Raw genomic sequence first — 17,377 nt, forward strand, 5'->3', positions numbered from 1 at the left:
GGGCCAGCTCGAGCTTTTTTGCCACCCCAAGCAAAAAAAACCCCACTGCCCGGATTGCCAAAGCAAAAAAAAAAAAAAAAAAAAATGGTGACTGGAAAGCCGCCGAAGCGCTGCCCCAACATTGGCCCAAATACCGCCCCTTCACAGGGGCCTCCCCAGGCACTTGCTACTTTAGCTGGTGCCTGGAGCTGGCCCTGTAGTTGGGCTGGGCTGGAGCAGTTGTTAAAGTCTGATCCTGTTTCCTAGACGACCAAACAAATATAAGACAAACACACACAAAATGGGGGGAGGGGAGGAAAGAAAAGCAAAGGTAGAAATGCAGCTTCTTTCTCTCCTGCTGACTCTCACTTGCAGCACAGCCTCACTGGTGGAGAAACAGAGGGCCAGCACAAGGTTCTATCAGCCACTCTGGTACCTGGAAACTTGTATCAGCATCAGGCTGTTCAGGGAATTGCTTTTCGTTGCTTTTTTGGTCACAGGCTCACAAGAATGTTGCAAAATGTGCAGTCCTATTGGACAGACAGAAAAGGGAGATGGATAGGAAAGAGAAGTGATAAGGTGGGGAAGGAAAAGGACACGTGGGGGGGACAACATTTCACATCGTAAGTGGTGGTCGTGATTCATTTGGCACCAGTGTAGGTGGCGATGTCATCTGGGTCCTTCTCTTGGCCTGGTCGGGGCAGAACATCTCTGAAGATCAGGGCTATGAAGGAGCAGTGATGTCATGGTGGATCCCGGGGTCTTAGGAGACGCTGGTCAGGTGGCTGCCAGGATGGTGAAGCTAACTCTTTTTCTTTCTTTCAGTCAGCAATTATTGTATTTAGTAATTTCCCCCCAAAGTCTCTTTCTGGGAACCCCAAAAGGGAAGTGATAGGTGGAATAGCCTGTCCCCTCACTATTTTGTTCACCAATTAAGTCTAATAGCCAACACACGAATTTTGATGAATTAATTTCCAGTCCCACACTGTTCTGGTTTACCAGGCATGATCTTAACACAGTCCTTGAGTTACATCAGGAGGCCTTTTTGTTTGGATCAATTCAGTCTGTCTCCATTTCGTACCTTTTCCAATGAACATCTATTATCATAGGTTATTGTGATATTTTATGAACTTCCTCAAAATTGAGCTCAGGACTAGAGTAAAGATGTAAGCGCAATTAGTACAACAGTACGTAGGTGGCACTACTCCAAATCACGTTCTTCGTATAGTAGCTACTTCCTGTGGAATGGTAAAGGCTGTACATATTATATCACTTCCTTTCCATCTATTAATGCTTTTCTTTTACCTCCCAGACAGTCTGCAAGAAGAGCTCAAGCCAGTCACAACTAATGATCTACAACTTTAAACAAGGCAATTAAATTCCTTCTTTCCAGTCTGATTTGAATGCCTCACAATGTTCACCTGATCTTCTGAATCACAGTGTTATACTTTTGTTATTTTAATACCCAGGGGACCAGGTCCTGATCCTACTTATACTGGCATAAATCTAGAGTAACTCCAATGAATTCAGTGGAGTTACTGTGGATTTCCCATATGTTAGTGCAAGGGAGAGTGGGCGCTGGCTCAAGAAGGGTGCTGGTGACTGTGAGAGGAGATAGAGGTACAATGGTAAATTTATGGTATGCTAAGAAGGGAGGAAGATTTGGGAGAAAGGATCTAATTACCCTAATTATTAGTAAGGGACAAGGCTAATGTTTTAAAATCCAAATAACTCTTCAATCAGGGTAAAGTGACACTGTCCGGGCTGACCACGGGCAGGAGTTAAGAAGTCCAGAAAAACACCTTATCACCCGCAAGGTGACCCTCAGCCAGAGCGATTTAATCGAACTCTGTTGGATGTGTTGGGGACTTTACATCCAGAGCAGAAAGCAACCTGGAGCCAGCACATTGCATTTTTGGTGCATGCCTACAACGCCACAAAGAACGATGCTACGGGAGTCACCCCATATCCCTTGAAGTTTGGGCAAGAGACAAGATTACCCATAGACTTGTGCTTCAGGGTATCAGAGAATGGAGATAGCTATGAGACACATCAGCAGTATGTTTCCTGACTAAGAGAAAAACTGTGGGATGCTTATCGCTTTGCTACGGTTGCTGCCCACAAGAACTCACATAGTAACAAGCACCAGTATGGTGCTAGGGTGCATTTGCAAGAGCTCCAGCCAGGGGACAGAGTTCTGCTGTGAAATTTGGGTATTGCTGGCAAATACAAGATTGCTGACAGATGGAAGGTAATGCCTTTACTTGTGGTGGAAAAGCTGGGAGATCTGCTGGTCTACAAGATTAAACCTGAAAAGGGACCAGGTAAAATAAAGACAGTACATAGAAACCTCTTACTACCTGTGAGGGAATTGGCAGGCGCCCCATATGAAAGGGACCATGACATGGGACCTGGGCGAAAAAAAGGTGCTGGACCAAATCCACCACCCCACATGTGCAGTGGGCCTTGTAGGGCTAATCCACCCTTATCTAGCACATCTGAGAGTGAGTCTGAAGAGGACACTATCATGGAATATCCTAGAATGGGGACCAGATTCCAGCCTCCATCAGCTGAACCTGGTGAGAACTCCACTTCTTCAGCTCTAAACCTCATGGCAGAAGCATTTAGGCTGGTTGCTGGTACCCGCCCCTCCATCAACGATGAGACTAGTCTGGGATAATAAACTTGTACCATCAACATTCCCAGACCTCCTGGAAGAAAAACAGGCCTGTGATGACATACCTAGGTTGTTGGACAGAGGGGACATACACGTGGAAGCGTCCCTGGTGCTCTGGACATTCCAATACCAGAACAAGAGATGCAGGGGCCTGTGTCAGTAGTGGGGGTACTCTCAAGGGAACCCTTACCATCTCTAGTCCAAGAAGGAGTGCCCCCATCCCTGCAATGCTCACACTCAATAGGCACAACAGGGTTATACAACCAGTAAACAGGATAACTTATGATGCACCGGGGGTGGTTAGTGAAGAAGCAATACACTTAGCTCACAGGCTTGTGGCAGCCATATTTGGTTCTTCAGACATTTTGAGGACAACTCATGCAGTTAGTATAATCTGGAGTGTGATTTGCCAGGACAACACATTTTTGGCTGGGGGAGAATGTAAGCAGGGTCAGAATGAGCATTCCCCTGACAGCAAGCTGGAAGGGAGAAAAACCTCAGGAGCAAACTGTATTTACATAAACACAACTATTCTGCCTAGATATCCAGCAAATAGAGTAGTGTTGCTCAAAGTGATCAACTTTGGCTGGTGTTGGGTTACAAATCACTTTAGTACTGAATGCAGGGCTAGTGAAACAGTGAAATGTTGTTATCAATGTTCTTGTCTTTATTGTATGGGTAAAGGGGAGCAGAACTTTACTTAACCTGTCTCAAATGAGGGGGTCACCCTCAGCTGAAAGAAACTCACTAAACCAGATCCCTGTGAAAGTAAGAGAATTGGGGACTCTCTCTAAGGGTCCTTGGTCTGGTTTAATCTGTTCCTCCCCATTGTTCAAAAATAGAGCTAAATGGGCTCTATTAGGAGTCTTTTGTTATTTTAAATATTTGATAAAGCTGAACTCACTTGTGGTAGGACAGTGTTTCTTCCTAGCTTGCTTCTGGTTCCTCTACTTAAAGCTGAGAATCACTAAGAGTTGGGTAAAATCTCAAAAGACTGACCTGCAGAGAGGCAGTTAGAAGTGGCAAGCAGGTAGCTAGTGAGCAGAAGGCTGGCAGGGCCAGAGAGGAATGAACAGCTGGTGGGGCAGCCAGCAAGCAAGATGTCTTCTTCCCTGGGTGGGAGGTGAACTCACACAGATGCACCTCTGACCCCTGCAACCTCACTGACCAAGGACAACCACTGTGAGTGGGGTGTGGTGAGGGAGCACAGAGGGGCACAGTAAAGGTACTTTTGGTTGTAGAACTCAGAAACGTGAGGCAGAAGGCACTGCCCCATGCACTCTGGGGTGGGTGTCCTGCTCACAGTTTTGTGATTATGAATCCCGATTGTGGCATTTTTCCTAGTTAATGTCTGGTGATTTCCCTCCTTTGTGCTTGTGAGTGGGGAAATATTGCCTCTCAGAGGCACCCAGGAAGTGCTGTGTAATTTTCCCAGGTTCTTGGGTGGGGGCTCAAGCGGGTTCTCTGTTTATTATTGAAAAGGAACCCCTAGATATTTAACCCAGCCCTGGTTGCTGCCGGCTCCACCTGGCAGAAAGGTTACACTAGAAAGGTCTGTTAAATCAGGATGCAGGAAAAAGATAATCAAACCATTTAAAGCATCTCACAATTCCACTGACGGTAACTTGGCCTAACATCAGGCCTTTGCTAGATTTTAATGCAAGAATACATGATTGAAGTGTGAGCTATTTCATTGTATCATTACCTTATAACTTCTAAGCAAAAGAATATCAAAATTGCATATTCAGGGACCAAAATCAGACCTTGGGGCACCCTAAGGGGCTTATAATCTAAGTATAAGACAAGAGACAACAGAGGGAAACAGATAGACAAGGAAACAATGAGACAATACTGGGTCAGCATGACAGGCAGTGTCTCAGTGCATTAGCAGCCTAACCATAGTCAGGTTTGTTGTAGGGATCATGGCTGTCATAAATATAAAGGGAAGGGTAAACACCTTTAAAATCCCTCCTGGCCAGAGGAAAAACTCTTTCACCTGTAAAGGGTTAAGAAACTAGGATAATCTCGCTGGCACCTGACCAAAATGACCAATGAGGAGACAAGATACTTTCAAAGCTGGAGGCGGGGAGAAACAAAGGTTCTCTCTGTTTGTGTGTTGTTTTTGCCAGGAACAGAAAAGGAATGGAGTCTTAGAACTTAATAAGTAATCTAGTTAGATATGCGTTAGATTCTGTTTTGTTTAAATGGCTGATAAAATAAGCTGTGCTGAATGGAATGTATATTCCTGTTTTTGTGTCTTTTTGTAACTTAAGGTTTTGCCTAGAGGGATTCTCTATGTTTTGAATCTGATTACCCTGTAAGATATTTACCATCTTGATTTTTACAGAGGTGATTCTTTTACTTTTTTCTTCAATTAAAATTCTTCTTTTAAGAACCCGATTGCTTTTTCATTGTTAAGATCCAAGGGTTTGGGTCTGTGTTCACCTATGCAAATTGGTGAGGATTTTTATCAAGCCTTCCCCAGGAAAGGGGGTGTAGGGTTTGGGAGGATTTTGGGGGGAAAGATGTTTCCAAGCAGACTCTTTCCCTGTTATATATTTGTTAGACGCTTGGTGGTGGCAGCAAAAAAGTCCAAGGGTAAAAGGTAAAATAGTTTGTACCTTGGGGAAGTTTTAATCTAAACTGATAAAAATAAGCTTAGGGGGTTTTCATGCAGATCCCCACATCTGTGCCCTAGAGTTCAGAGTGGGGAAGGAACCTTGACAATGGCGAAGGAGAGTTTTGCAGAGGGATTTGAAGGAGGATAATGAGTGACTTTTGCAGATGTTTATGGGGAGCACTGCCCGGGCATGAGGGAGTGGCATGGGAGAAAGCACAGAAGTGCTTGTTTGAAAACATGGCAAGTGGGCAGTGGAGGCTGGGATCATAATCCAATCAGAGGTGAACCTCAGCAGCTTGATAGTGAATGAGAGATGATAGATAAAGCTGGGGATTCACCATAAAGGACCTTGAAAGTGAAGACAAGCAGCTATGTTTGATGTGACCGAGAAGGAGGAGCCAGTGGAGGGACCCCTACCTACAATGCACAGTAGTATTGTTTCATTATCTGCTTATACGGCCCTGGTCTGTCTGTAGCCATCTGTTATCTCTTGTCTTATATTTAGATTGTATCTCTTTGGGGCAGAGACTGTCTTGTTCTGTGTCTGTACAGCGCCTAGCACAATGAGGTTCTGGCCCACAACTAGGGCTCCTAGGTGCTATATTAATACAAATCAATTATTATGATGAGGAAGAGAGAGAGCTGTTATGCAGACAAAACTACACAGGATCATTTCAGGGGACAAGGCAAAGATGCCATGTTTGTTATGATAACAATTTATGATTTATTATGATAATAGCAAATAGTTAATACCTATATACATCCCCCCCCCCCCCCCCGCAAATGTTCTGCAGCTGCTGTATAGTTACCAGTCCTGAACGTAGCTTGAGTCCGTGGCTTGATTTCGCAGCTTGGGTTCGTAGCTTGTGGCGGCTAACTGGCCAGGAAAGCTGGGCACATGGAAGGGCTGGGTCTCTTTCGGGCGCACCCCGATGCCCCTCGATGTTGGCAACAGAACGTCACCCAAAGTCTTTCATCTCATTTTTTTTATAGGCTTTTAATTTGAATCAAGAGTCTATAGGTCTTGCTGTGTCATGCTGTCTCTGGTGATCACTCTCCTTAGTGTGTATGATAAAACCCATTGTTTCATGTTCTCTGTGTGTGTATATAAATCTCCCCACTGTATTTTCCACCAAATGCATCCGATGAAGTGAGCTGTAGCTCACGAAAGCTTATGCTCAAATAAATTTGTTAATCTCTAAGGTGCCACAAGTGCTCCTTCCTTTTCTTTTTGCGAATACAGACTAACACGGCTGCTACTCTGAAACCTGTCTCTGGGTGTGGTGTGATTGATCACCTGTCAATTGCAGACGTGACTTTCAGCCTCAGACCTGGCTTTGATCTTCCTTCAATTGCACCTTTTGTTCTTTTCTTTTAGGGTAGACTCTTCTTATTTTGTCAGGGCTATTGTCTGCATCTTCAGCCATTGGTGTTTGCACTTAACTTTATCAGGACAGGCTGGGGCTGGAGGTTGATTCCATCATCCATGCATACCTCATTCACACAGCTGAACTAAACTAATAAGGTTACAGCAGGGTTTTCCAAAATGAAGGTTACAGCAGGGTTTACAAAATGGAGTGAGCATTTTAAAATGGAGTTCAAATTACAATATGGAGTCTTAGTAATTAAAGAAAAGAAACAATTTCAGACTTCAGTGTGGGGCATACAGCGCAGGAATGGCCGAGACACACTCCAACCCCGATGGGCTGCATGTATTTGGGGAAATTAGGTCATAGACAAAAGAAACTTTACTCAGAGCTTTGAAAAGAAATGGAAAGGCCCCTAAACCTCTTGTGGTTTAAATTACAAGAAAGAGAATATGAGTCATCCTGAAACCAAGAAATACTACACTAGAGTAGCATGTGATTATTCTAAAAACAGTTGTTAAAAGGTTTCAGAGGGGTAGCCCTGTTAGTCTGTATCAGCAAAAACAACTAGGAGTCCTTGTTGCACCTTAAAGACTAACACATTTATTTGGGCATAAGCTTTTGTGGGGTATAACCCACTTCATCAGATGCATGGAATGAAAATACAGTGGGCCAGTATAAATATAAAGCCCATGAAAAGATGGGAGTTGCCTTACCAATTGAGGGGGGGTGGTCAGTGCTAACGAGGCTAATTCAATCAAGCTGAATGTGACCTATTCCCAACAGTTGACAAGAAGGGTGAGTATCAACAGAGGAGAAATTATATTTTGTAGTGACCCAGCCGTTCCCAGTCTTTATTCAGGCCTAATTTGATGGTGTCAAGTTTACAAATTAATTCCAGTTCTACAGTTTCTAGTTGAAGTCTGTTTTTGAAGTTTTTTTGTTGAAGAATGGCCACTTTTAAGTCTGTTATTGAGTGTCCAGGGAGATTGAAGTGCTCTCCTACTGGTTTTTGAATGTTACAATTCTTGATGTCTGATTTGTGTCCATTTATTCTTTTGCATAGAGAATGGCCAATGTACATGGCAGAGGGGCATTGCTGGCACATGATGGCATACATCACATTGGTAGGTGTGCAGGTGAACGAGCCCCTGATGGTGTGGCTGATGTGGTTATGTCCTATGATGGTGTCCCTTGAATAGATATGCGGACAGAATTGGCAATGGGGTTTGTTATAGGGATTGGTTCCTGGGTTAGTGTTTTTGTTGTGTGATGTGTAGTTGCGGGTAAGTATTTGCTTCAGATTGGGGGGCTGTCTGTAAGCAAGGACTGGCCTGTCTCCCAAGGTCTGTGAGAGTGACGGATTGTCCTTCAGATCCTTGATGATGCGCTGGAGAGGTTTTAGTTGGGGGCTGTAGCTGATGGCTAGTGGCGTTCTGTTACTTTCTTTGTAGGGCCTGTCCTGTGGTAGGTGGCTTCTGGGTCTCTTTTGGCTCTGTCAATCTGTTTTGTCACTTCCCCAGGTGGGTATTGTAGTTTTAAAAACGCTTGATAGAGCTCCTGTAGGTGTTCGTCTCTGTCTGAGGGATTGGAGCAAATGAGGTTGTATCTTAGGGCTTGGCTCTAGACAATGGATTGTGTGATGTGGTCTGGATGAAAGCGGGAGGCATGTAGGTAAGTATAGCTGTTGGTAGGTTTCTGGTATAGGGTGGTGTTTATGTGACCATCTCTTATTTGCATGGTAGTGTCCAGATAGTGGATCTCTTGTGTGGATTGGTCCAGGTTGAGGTTGATGGTGGGGTGGAAATTGTTGAAATCCTGGTGGAATTCCTCAAGGGCCTCCTTCCCATGGGTCCAGATGATGAAGATGTCATCAATGTAGTGCAAGTAGAGCAGGGGCGCTAGGGGACGAGAGCTGAGGAAGTGTTGTTCTAAGTCAGCTATAAAAATGTTGGCATATTGTGGGGCCATGCGGGTACCCATAGCAGTGCCGCTGACTTGAAGGTATAAATCGTCCCCAAACCTGAAATGTGTCTTCACCCACTTGGTAAGGCAACTCCCATCTTTTCATGTGCTTTATATTTATATCTGCCTACTGTATTTCCACTCCATGCATCTGATGAAGTGGGTTATACCCCACGAAAGCTTATGCCAAAATAAATTTGTTAGTCTTTAAGGTGCCACAAGGACTCCTACATGTTTTAGTTGTTAAAAGGTAAGTTTTATGGCAGCACTAGCTCACACAGGTTAAGTGATCCATTAATCCGTCAATTTGGGGTCTATTAGAAATCAAATTACAATTAGGATTCTCCTGCCCCTACTTACATCCAGCTGATACATGCTCTGTTCACAGCCACCCTCCCCACCTCCCCATGACCCCTCCAAGCTTATCAGGGGCATGGAGTGGCAGGGTGGAGCAGGGGTGTGTGGGTCAGAGCAGTATGTGCGCAGGGGGCTTGGGGAAGCCAGGGGGTGATTAGGGTGGGATTGATTAAAGCAATGGGTGTGATGGAGGGAATGCTGAAGGAGTTGAAGCAGTGGTGGGGAAAGGGAGGAAGTTGGGGGGTTGGAGCAATGAAGGGGAATACTGGGGGTGCTGGAGATGGGCAAGGAAGAGTGGGCTGGAAGGACTGGGTCAGAACTGTGTAATGAGGGATGTTGGGGGGTTCCAGCTGTAAAGGACTGCAAAAGACTTTGTTATGGCCTAGCTAGGGAACTTTCGTTTCTCGAGCCGAGAGGTTACTGTGGGACATAGATAGTTCTTGAAGGACACAGCTGCTGTGTTATTGCAGGATATAGATAGTTCTTGAAGGATGTAGCTGCTTTGCATGGCCCTTTGCCAGGTAGTAGAAAGCCCCCCTTTAAGAAGCACCTAATTGTATATTCATGAGCTGTTTTTGTGTAGTGCTTATTAACGCTGACTGTCTGCCCCTCCGTTGGACTCCGTCCCAGGCAGAGCTCCGGTGTGCTGGGTTCCCTGCCTTCATGACTGCAACGCTTGGAGTCCCTGTTGCGGGTGGGTCACTACCCTTCAGTAAAGCCAATAACTCACGGTTGTGTGTAAGCCTCGTTTTTCTCAGAGTACTCCCGCCGGACCTGTGGCGCTTCGAGCACCGTGGCCCAGAACACCAGCTCTGCCTCCCCCAGGTGCCACCAGCTCTGTCTCCCTCCATCCAGACTTGTCATTTATGTCGCCCCCTTCAACACATGCCCCTGCATCCTCTCTCCAGCTCCTTAGCTTGCAGAGCGCACTCCCATGTCCACCTCTGTGGATGAGGGATGACGACTGGGGAGTGAGGACCACGCTGTGCTGGACAGACAGACAGGAGAGGAGGAGATGGTGCAGAGGCAGTGAAGGGACTAACATGGTTAAGGTTCAGTCCGGGGGTGGCATTCACCTTAACTCTTCGTTTCCTGGTTTTCAGAGGTTTGAGTGTCGCTGAATTTAATGTTTTGGAGAGGCACCGCTGGGCAACCTTAACTCTGCATTGACCAAGTTTTTGGTCAAGTTTTTGGTTTCATATAGTGCAATGGAAGCTGGGCTGTATCGCCCCCAGGACCCTTCCCAGGGACACAGTGTACTTAGTGGGCCTTACAGTTTCTGTTAACTTAATGTTGTGGTTCACTGGATTTAATAAACAAAGTTTATGACGGTTTAACAGGGGACCCAGCTGTCTAGTGAAGTAAGCTTGATTTTAGAGTTATAAATACTGGAATGTTTGTGCCAGCACTGGAAAGGGTCACTTAGGGTGCAAAAAGTAAGAATAAGGAAACTCAGGGTTACAGAACAATCTTAGAATAGCCTGTGCTATGAGAATGTTTGACAAGACTTGGTTTTTCTCAAGTATATACCCCACTTCCCAACAGGAAACCAGCCCCACCCCAAAGAAGAAAGGAGAACCTACGGGGAAACAGTGGATAGTAAGAGAAGGAATGTAGGGTGGGAGCCAAAGGGTGGGAACTGGGGAAAAGGGAATAGAAAAAGTTAGTAAATAATGTTATATGTTTCAATAGAGAAGTTTATCTGGCATAGTTGACCTGTAAACATAATCCAGTATATTGCAACAGTTGTGAGATGAAGGAACAGAAGTCCATCTCAGCCTAAACTGGTGTAGCAATTAGAAGAGGGAACAGCAAAAGGCAACAGAGATACACAGTGCGAAAATTAAATGGTGAGACTGAACATTAAAGCACACTCCATTGATGTGCATGGTGCGTTAATGTCCAATGCAAAGAAAGTAAGTGAATTGTCAAAGGCAAGGCCAGACATTGTATTTGTCCAGAAAACCCATTATTAAAAAAAAAAAAAAAAGTTAAGACTATAAACTAGAATCCAGTAATTCTTTCCCTCAGATAAAATAAAGGTAGTAATTTTAATATCAAAGAATCTGCCAGCGCTTAAAAAAGGGAATTAGGTCATATGTAGATTTATATTTGTCAGGGGCACGGTCTCTAGAGAAGGTTCTACACTAGCCCCAGTCTATTCCTCTAAGTCCTGGCAGGAATTGTTTGCTGATGAATTTTTGGCTAATATTGTAAACTTTGCAATAAGCAAAATCATAATTGGAGAAGACCTCAATATGCCACTAAATCACTTCATGGCTAAATTAGCTAATAAAAATTGGAAAAGCCATTACATAAGAGCAAAAATCAAGGGAAAATGTAATTAAGCTGGGCTTCCTGACACCTGAAGGGACCAGCGCCCATCTCAGAGAAATTATGTCTTTTTTTTTTTTTTCTAACTCTGTAAATTAATGCACTAAGATCAGTTACATCCTGGTCTCACCATCTTTAGTAACAGACATTATGGAGTCAGATACCGTGCCCCCAAGTATGGATATTTCAGATCAATTATGGTGATGCTGTAGGAAAGCCTTGGAAGCAAAATTACTGCTTAATGAAAAGAAAAGGAGTACTTGTGGCACCTTAGAGACTAACAAATTTATTAGAGCATAAGCTTTCGTGAGCTACAGCTCACTTCATTGGATGCTCACGAAAGCTTATGCTCTAATAAATTTGTTAGTCTCTATGGTGCCACAAGTACTCCTTTTCTTTTTGCGAATACAGACTAACACGGCGGCTACTCTGAAACCTGCTTAATGAAAGACTCTGTTATTTTGGATACTATCAAAAGAGAAACTAAGTCCTATTTTGATACTAATCATAATGGTTAAACATCTAAAAATATTGTTGGGGATGCATGAAAGCAGTAATAAGAAGCAAATTAATTAGCCTGCTGTCCCAGAAAGGAAGCAGAAAAAGTAAAATTAACATAGAAGGCTGAAAACCTGTGAACCTTGCATAAAAGAAATATATATTAAATGCCTCTCCTTCCTCGAGGGCAACTAACTGCCATACAGAGAAAACTGAAAAGGCTGTCAGCTAGCTGACAGAGATATTATTAAGGGAATAAGGCTAATAAACTCCTTGCCTATCAATTATGGGAAGAAAAGAATCAAATACAGGCTATAAATGCATCTGCCCTCCTCCCTCCCCTACATAAACACAGTAAAATTTAAGACCAGACAGACTGTTGAAGAATCTAGGAAACTTTATATAAATCTTCAGGCCTCCAATTATAAAGAGGCTCTGGAGAAAATGAGGGAATGTATTAATGAGGCAGCATGCCCAGGTTAGCTCAGGAACAGTTGATAGGCTGAGACAGACGAATGCAGGAAGAGGATTTCAGGTGGGGCGAATAAATCAATGCCACCACAAAAATCCCTAAGACTAGATGAGCTCTCAATAGGGTTTTATAAGATGACATGAGATATCACTGCAGGTAAACTAGCCACTCTAATGAATTTGTTAGAGAGTAAAGACAGATTCCCCATACAGTGAAAGATGTGGACATAGCAGTAACAGCCAATTCACAAAACAACAAGATACTATGTGCCTCATACAGGCCAATCTTCTTTCTTAATGGATAGATGAAAATATTTTCAAAGACCCTGCCAGAAGAATAAAAGCAGGCAGTTAATACACATTGGTCAAACAGGTTTCAGACATAATACACAGAACAATAACACTAGACAAATCATAGAAACAATTCATAACATGCAGATAATAACAATAATAAAAAGTCTGCTATTCCTAAACACTGAGAAGGGCTTTGATAGAGAAGCATGGATGTCTATAAAAAGGACTTCTATAGGTGGGTTTTGAAGACAATATGAAGATTTGGATGAATATATTATATGATTAGCCCACTGCTAGGATGAAAGTGAATGGGATACACTTCAGTGAATTTCAGCTACAAAGAGGAACCAGAGAAGGCTGTCTCTACCCTGCCTCTTTATTAACCCTCTTTCGGGAGTTCTGGGCCCGCACACAGACACAAGTCAGAACAGTAGCATAACAGGTGTTACAATTAATAAAAAAGAATATAAAATTGTGCTGTGTGTAGATGATCTGATACGAATGTTACCAATCCTATGCAATCTATGAGGTGCATTCTGATATCAATTAATGAATTCAGTAGTATGTCTGGCTATGCAATTAATTATATGAAATCTGAAATATTAAATCTAGGGTTGGCAGAATCTATGATTAAGCTGCTGCAAGAGATGTTTGAATTTGCGAGGTCTGGTACTTGGAGGTTAGGAGAAATATTAACTCCTGTCAGGTATATGAAGTTAATTTTCCTCCCATATTTCAGAACTGAAAACTTGCATGTCTGATTGAAATAAAGTACATGTGTCTTGGCTGTCTAGCCACGGTTAAAATGAATTTGTTCCAAAATATTAGTTTCAGGCCCTATCAATATAGTTACCAAGAAGAATGAGGTCATTCAAAGAAGAATTATTAAGTTGGTATAGGACAAGAAGTTCCTTAGAGTAAAGAAGAAAATTCTCCATAGACCCACTGTGGGTTTATAAAGTATAAAAAAGGAATATTTAAATTCTTGAGAGGCCGTACAGGAATAGGGAAAAGAAATAAAAACAAAGTGTAATTTTCATTGAGGATTGATATTAGTTTTTCATTTTTGTCTTTACAGATGGGCAGCTATTCATCTAAGGTAAGTAGAAGAGGATTCACTTGGCTTTCCTTCTGTCCATCTAATCTGATTAAGAGTGCCATCTACTAGCTTTAAAGAAGATATAGAATGATTTGTAAGTTTGTAGGTTCTATAAAGTTGTTGATCTGCACAGCAAAAGGCTTTGAGTGCAGCTCTTAACATGGGTTAGTTGTAAGCAGTGTTGCCAATGCTTGTATTTTTATTGTGATAGTTGGAGTTTTACTTAAACCCCCATCTTCTGGAAGCAAATGGTTATTTGGGAATTTCAGCTCTTTTTTATTTATTTATTTTTAAAGCAAGTTTCTAACTCTTGCAGGTCTGGAGAAAAGCATGAAAAGGTGACCTAAGTGCCCCAAAGGCAAATAAAAAAAAATCTAAAATCTAAATCTCAGTCTCATGATTTTTTAATGCTTGGAGCTGGCAATACTGAAATACTTACTGCTGTAATTCTTTGTTGATCAGAGGCATTGAGTCATTTCAGTAACGGCTGTGAGCAACGTTCCCCTCCTTGCTGAAATGCAAATGTATGGGGGTGGAGAGGTGAAAACTGGAGCTGCTTCAGGGTTGCATGAGCAGACTAGAAGCGGCTGCATTATCAGGTAAAGAAAGCATGGCAACCAGAGTTGGCCCATTGCTTCCTGGCTTGTCACCATTGACAATGAGCAGAGGCAGAAAGGAAATTCTAACTAAAATCTTAGTCATTAGAAAAATACGCTGCACCTAAAAGAAATGTAATATAAGAGCTGTGTTAAATATATCGCCCACTGTGCTGTGGTCTCTCTCAATCTCCCTGCTTCTAACTTTGAGATCTTTGGACTGTAAAATAATTTTTCAAGAGAAGTGATAGGAATCCCATTGCCTGAATAATTTAAAACTAGACAGGTCAAAGCCCTGAAAAATACAGCATAAGGTAAGGAGCAATCCTGCACTAGCCTGGGGGGAGAAGGGGTATTTTCCACCTTTGTTTTCAGTAATTCAGCCACCTTGGATTCTTTACAGAGGAATAATACCAGGAAGTTTCATTGCCATTCAAAACTGATGTTAGTTTTTCATTTTTGTCTTTACAGAACGGCAATTTGTCTGAGGTAAATGGAACTGTGTTCCCTGGACTTTGTCTGTCCATCTAATCTAGGGTTTCCATATGTCCAGGCTTTCCCAGACATTGCCTCTCTTTTTTGATCCTCCACCCTCTATCCTGGCGGATTTTTTAAATAAGAGGAAATGGCCAGATTTTTTTCAGAGCAGCGGCTGCAGCTCTGAAAGAGCCCTGATTGGTCCATTCACCTATACCTACTAGATCCTGCCCACCCAGGCCCTGGCTTCCAGCCCTGGGGAAGCGCTAACTGACAAGCTGTCACTGCATCCTGGGTTTGTGCTGGCTGCCCTGCCACCGTGATAGGGAGCAGCACTCTGCCCTCCACCTCCAGTAAGTACCCCCACCAGGGGTACCCCCTCCATCTCCCCAGACTATCTCCCCTTTAGCTCTTCTTCTCCTCACCCCCCCATCTCCTCTTTTGAGGAACCTGAAATATGGTAACCCTAACCTAATCTGGCCTGTTTAAAGAGAGGAGTGAAAGGGAGCTCTGGGTTCCATGTAAATCAAGCTTATAACGGGGAAATGCCAGACTAATTCTGCAAATACAGTATCAGTGGTCCCAGCTGGCAGAGCATTCTGGGACCTCAGCAGCAAAAGAACAGAGCCTGTGATTGTAAATGCTAGGTCTAATTCAAAGTAAAAGAGAAGAATATTTATTGCAGTGAGGAGGAGTAATCCATAATGCAAATGGAAAGTCCCCCACCCCACCCCAACCCCAGTACCCAAACGATCATCACTGGTGATTATTTTATGACAATACAAACACTGTAACATGACCACCATGGTATGTCGCATCAGAAGAGAACAGTGCAATAGTCAATGGAGCTAGATCACTGCTAGGAACATAGGACTCACGAGACTGGATAACAACCAACGTCCATCTAGCCCAGTGTCCTGTCCCTGTTGGTGGCCAGCACCAAATGCTTTAGGGGCAGGAAAGAATCCTGCAGTAGCAGATTTGGGAAATCTCCATCCCCACACCTCATTGATCTCTACTATTTAGAGAGTGGCTTTAAGCCTTAAAGCAAAAGATTTAATGTCCCTTCCAAAAAATGTTTAGTATTAACTATGACTCCTGTATAGCCTTATGTTAATAGAAATATCCAGTTCCTTTTTGAATCTTGTTAAGTTCTTGGCCTTAGTAGCTTCCTATGGCAGTGAGTTCTACAGTTAAATTGCACGCTGCATGATAAAGTATTTCCTTTTAGCCGTTATAAATTTGCCACCTTTTAATTTCATTGAATGCCCCCTTGTTCTTGTGTTAGGAGACAGGGAGAACAGAAGCTCCGGCTCTACCCTTCTCTAGATCAGTGAGTATTTTATAGACTTTTTTCATGTCCCTGCTTTTTTGTCTACTTTCTAAGGTAAGGTTTCAGAGTAGCAGCCGTGTTAGTCTGTATTCGCAAAAAGAAAAGGAGTACTTGTGGCACCTTAGAGACTAACAAATTTATTTGAGCATAAGCTTTCGTGAGCTACAGCTCACTTCATCGGATGCATTTGGTGGAAAAAAAAAAAGTGAGGTATCCAATGTCCATTACTTTGCATCAATTAACACTGAATTTCATCTGCCATCGTGTCGCCCATTCACTTAACTGGGTTAAGTCTCTCTGAAATTCCTCACAGATTTCTATGGTCTTTACTAACCTAAACAATTGTGTGTCTTCTGCAAATTTTGTCACCTCACTTCACATTCAATTTCCAGATCATTAGTAAATATAAAAATTTTCTTAAAGCTAATGTTAAAATGGTATAATACACAGGTTAAGAAACGAGTGTCTGTACATCTGGGTACAGTGCTTAATTATCCACAAATACAACGTTTGTTTTAAAAGTCAAGAGAGGACCTAGCCCAGAACTTTGAGGAGACTAGGAGCATCCTAGCCACACACCGAAGGAGGTAATTGTCTCACCACAAGAGCATACTCCTCAGCCACCCCTCAATTTCCAAACCCAACTCAAAACTATGATCTAAAGTATGATCTCCAACCAATAAACCTACAGTAATCCCAGAAAAGAGAGAGAGGTAGATAGCTGCATCTCAATGAACTCATACCATCGGACAGTGACTTCAGCGCTGCTTGTGGCTTGAGCACATGCACAGCCTGACTATAGATTGCCCCGTAGTGTGCAGTTTCTTCCATTGCTAATGCTTCATCTGGTACGTGCAGGCCAGACGCTGACTGGAGCTTGGCAAATACTGCTGCAAATATTTACTGTATTTTTAAAAACAACTTCAATTTGCATTCTTGGCTCTTCACTTTTCATGAACTTTTGGGCAGGAACTTTACTGGCAGGAGTGATAGATTCAAGGAGTGCAAGCTATTTAGCTTAACAGAGAGAAAGTTAAGGGGTAATTTGATCAGTCTGTAAGCGCCTACGTAGGGAACAAATATTTGAAAATGGGCTCTTCAGTGTATAAGACAAAGGCAGAACAAGATCCAGTGGCTAGAAACTGAAGTCAGACAAATTCAGACTGAAAATAAAACAAATCGGTGAGGGTAATTTACATTGGAGCAGTTTACCAAGGTTGTGATAGATCTGTCACTGGCAATTTTATAACCAAGATCGGATGTTTTTCTAAATGATCTGCTGTAGTTCAGACAAAAATTATTTTGGGGAA

General features: G+C 42.9%; 1 protein-coding gene across 2 annotated transcripts in view; it reads left to right on the top strand.

The window, feature by feature from the left end:
• The first annotated feature begins 1,285 nt into the window (after positions 1–1,285).
• The window catches only part of LOC122456190, a 37,309-nt gene continuing 21,217 nt past the window's right edge, over positions 1,286–17,377 (top strand). Inside the window, exons 1-4 of one of the 2 annotated variants that reach the window (XM_043494436.1) lie at positions 1,286–1,349; positions 13,641–13,661; positions 14,729–14,746; positions 16,023–16,067. In XM_043494436.1, coding sequence (XP_043350371.1) covers positions 13,641–13,661; positions 14,729–14,746; positions 16,023–16,067 — 84 coding nt within the window. In that variant the 5' untranslated portion in view covers positions 1,286–1,349. Of the gene's footprint in view, positions 1,350–13,640; positions 13,662–14,728; positions 14,747–16,022; positions 16,068–16,989; positions 17,250–17,377 lie in introns of those variants that run through there. The other variant, XM_043494437.1, reaches the window with a different exon arrangement.

This window comes from Dermochelys coriacea, chromosome 10 (assembly GCF_009764565.3).
Source record: "Dermochelys coriacea isolate rDerCor1 chromosome 10, rDerCor1.pri.v4, whole genome shotgun sequence".
Taxonomy (NCBI): Eukaryota; Metazoa; Chordata; order Testudines; family Dermochelyidae; genus Dermochelys; species Dermochelys coriacea.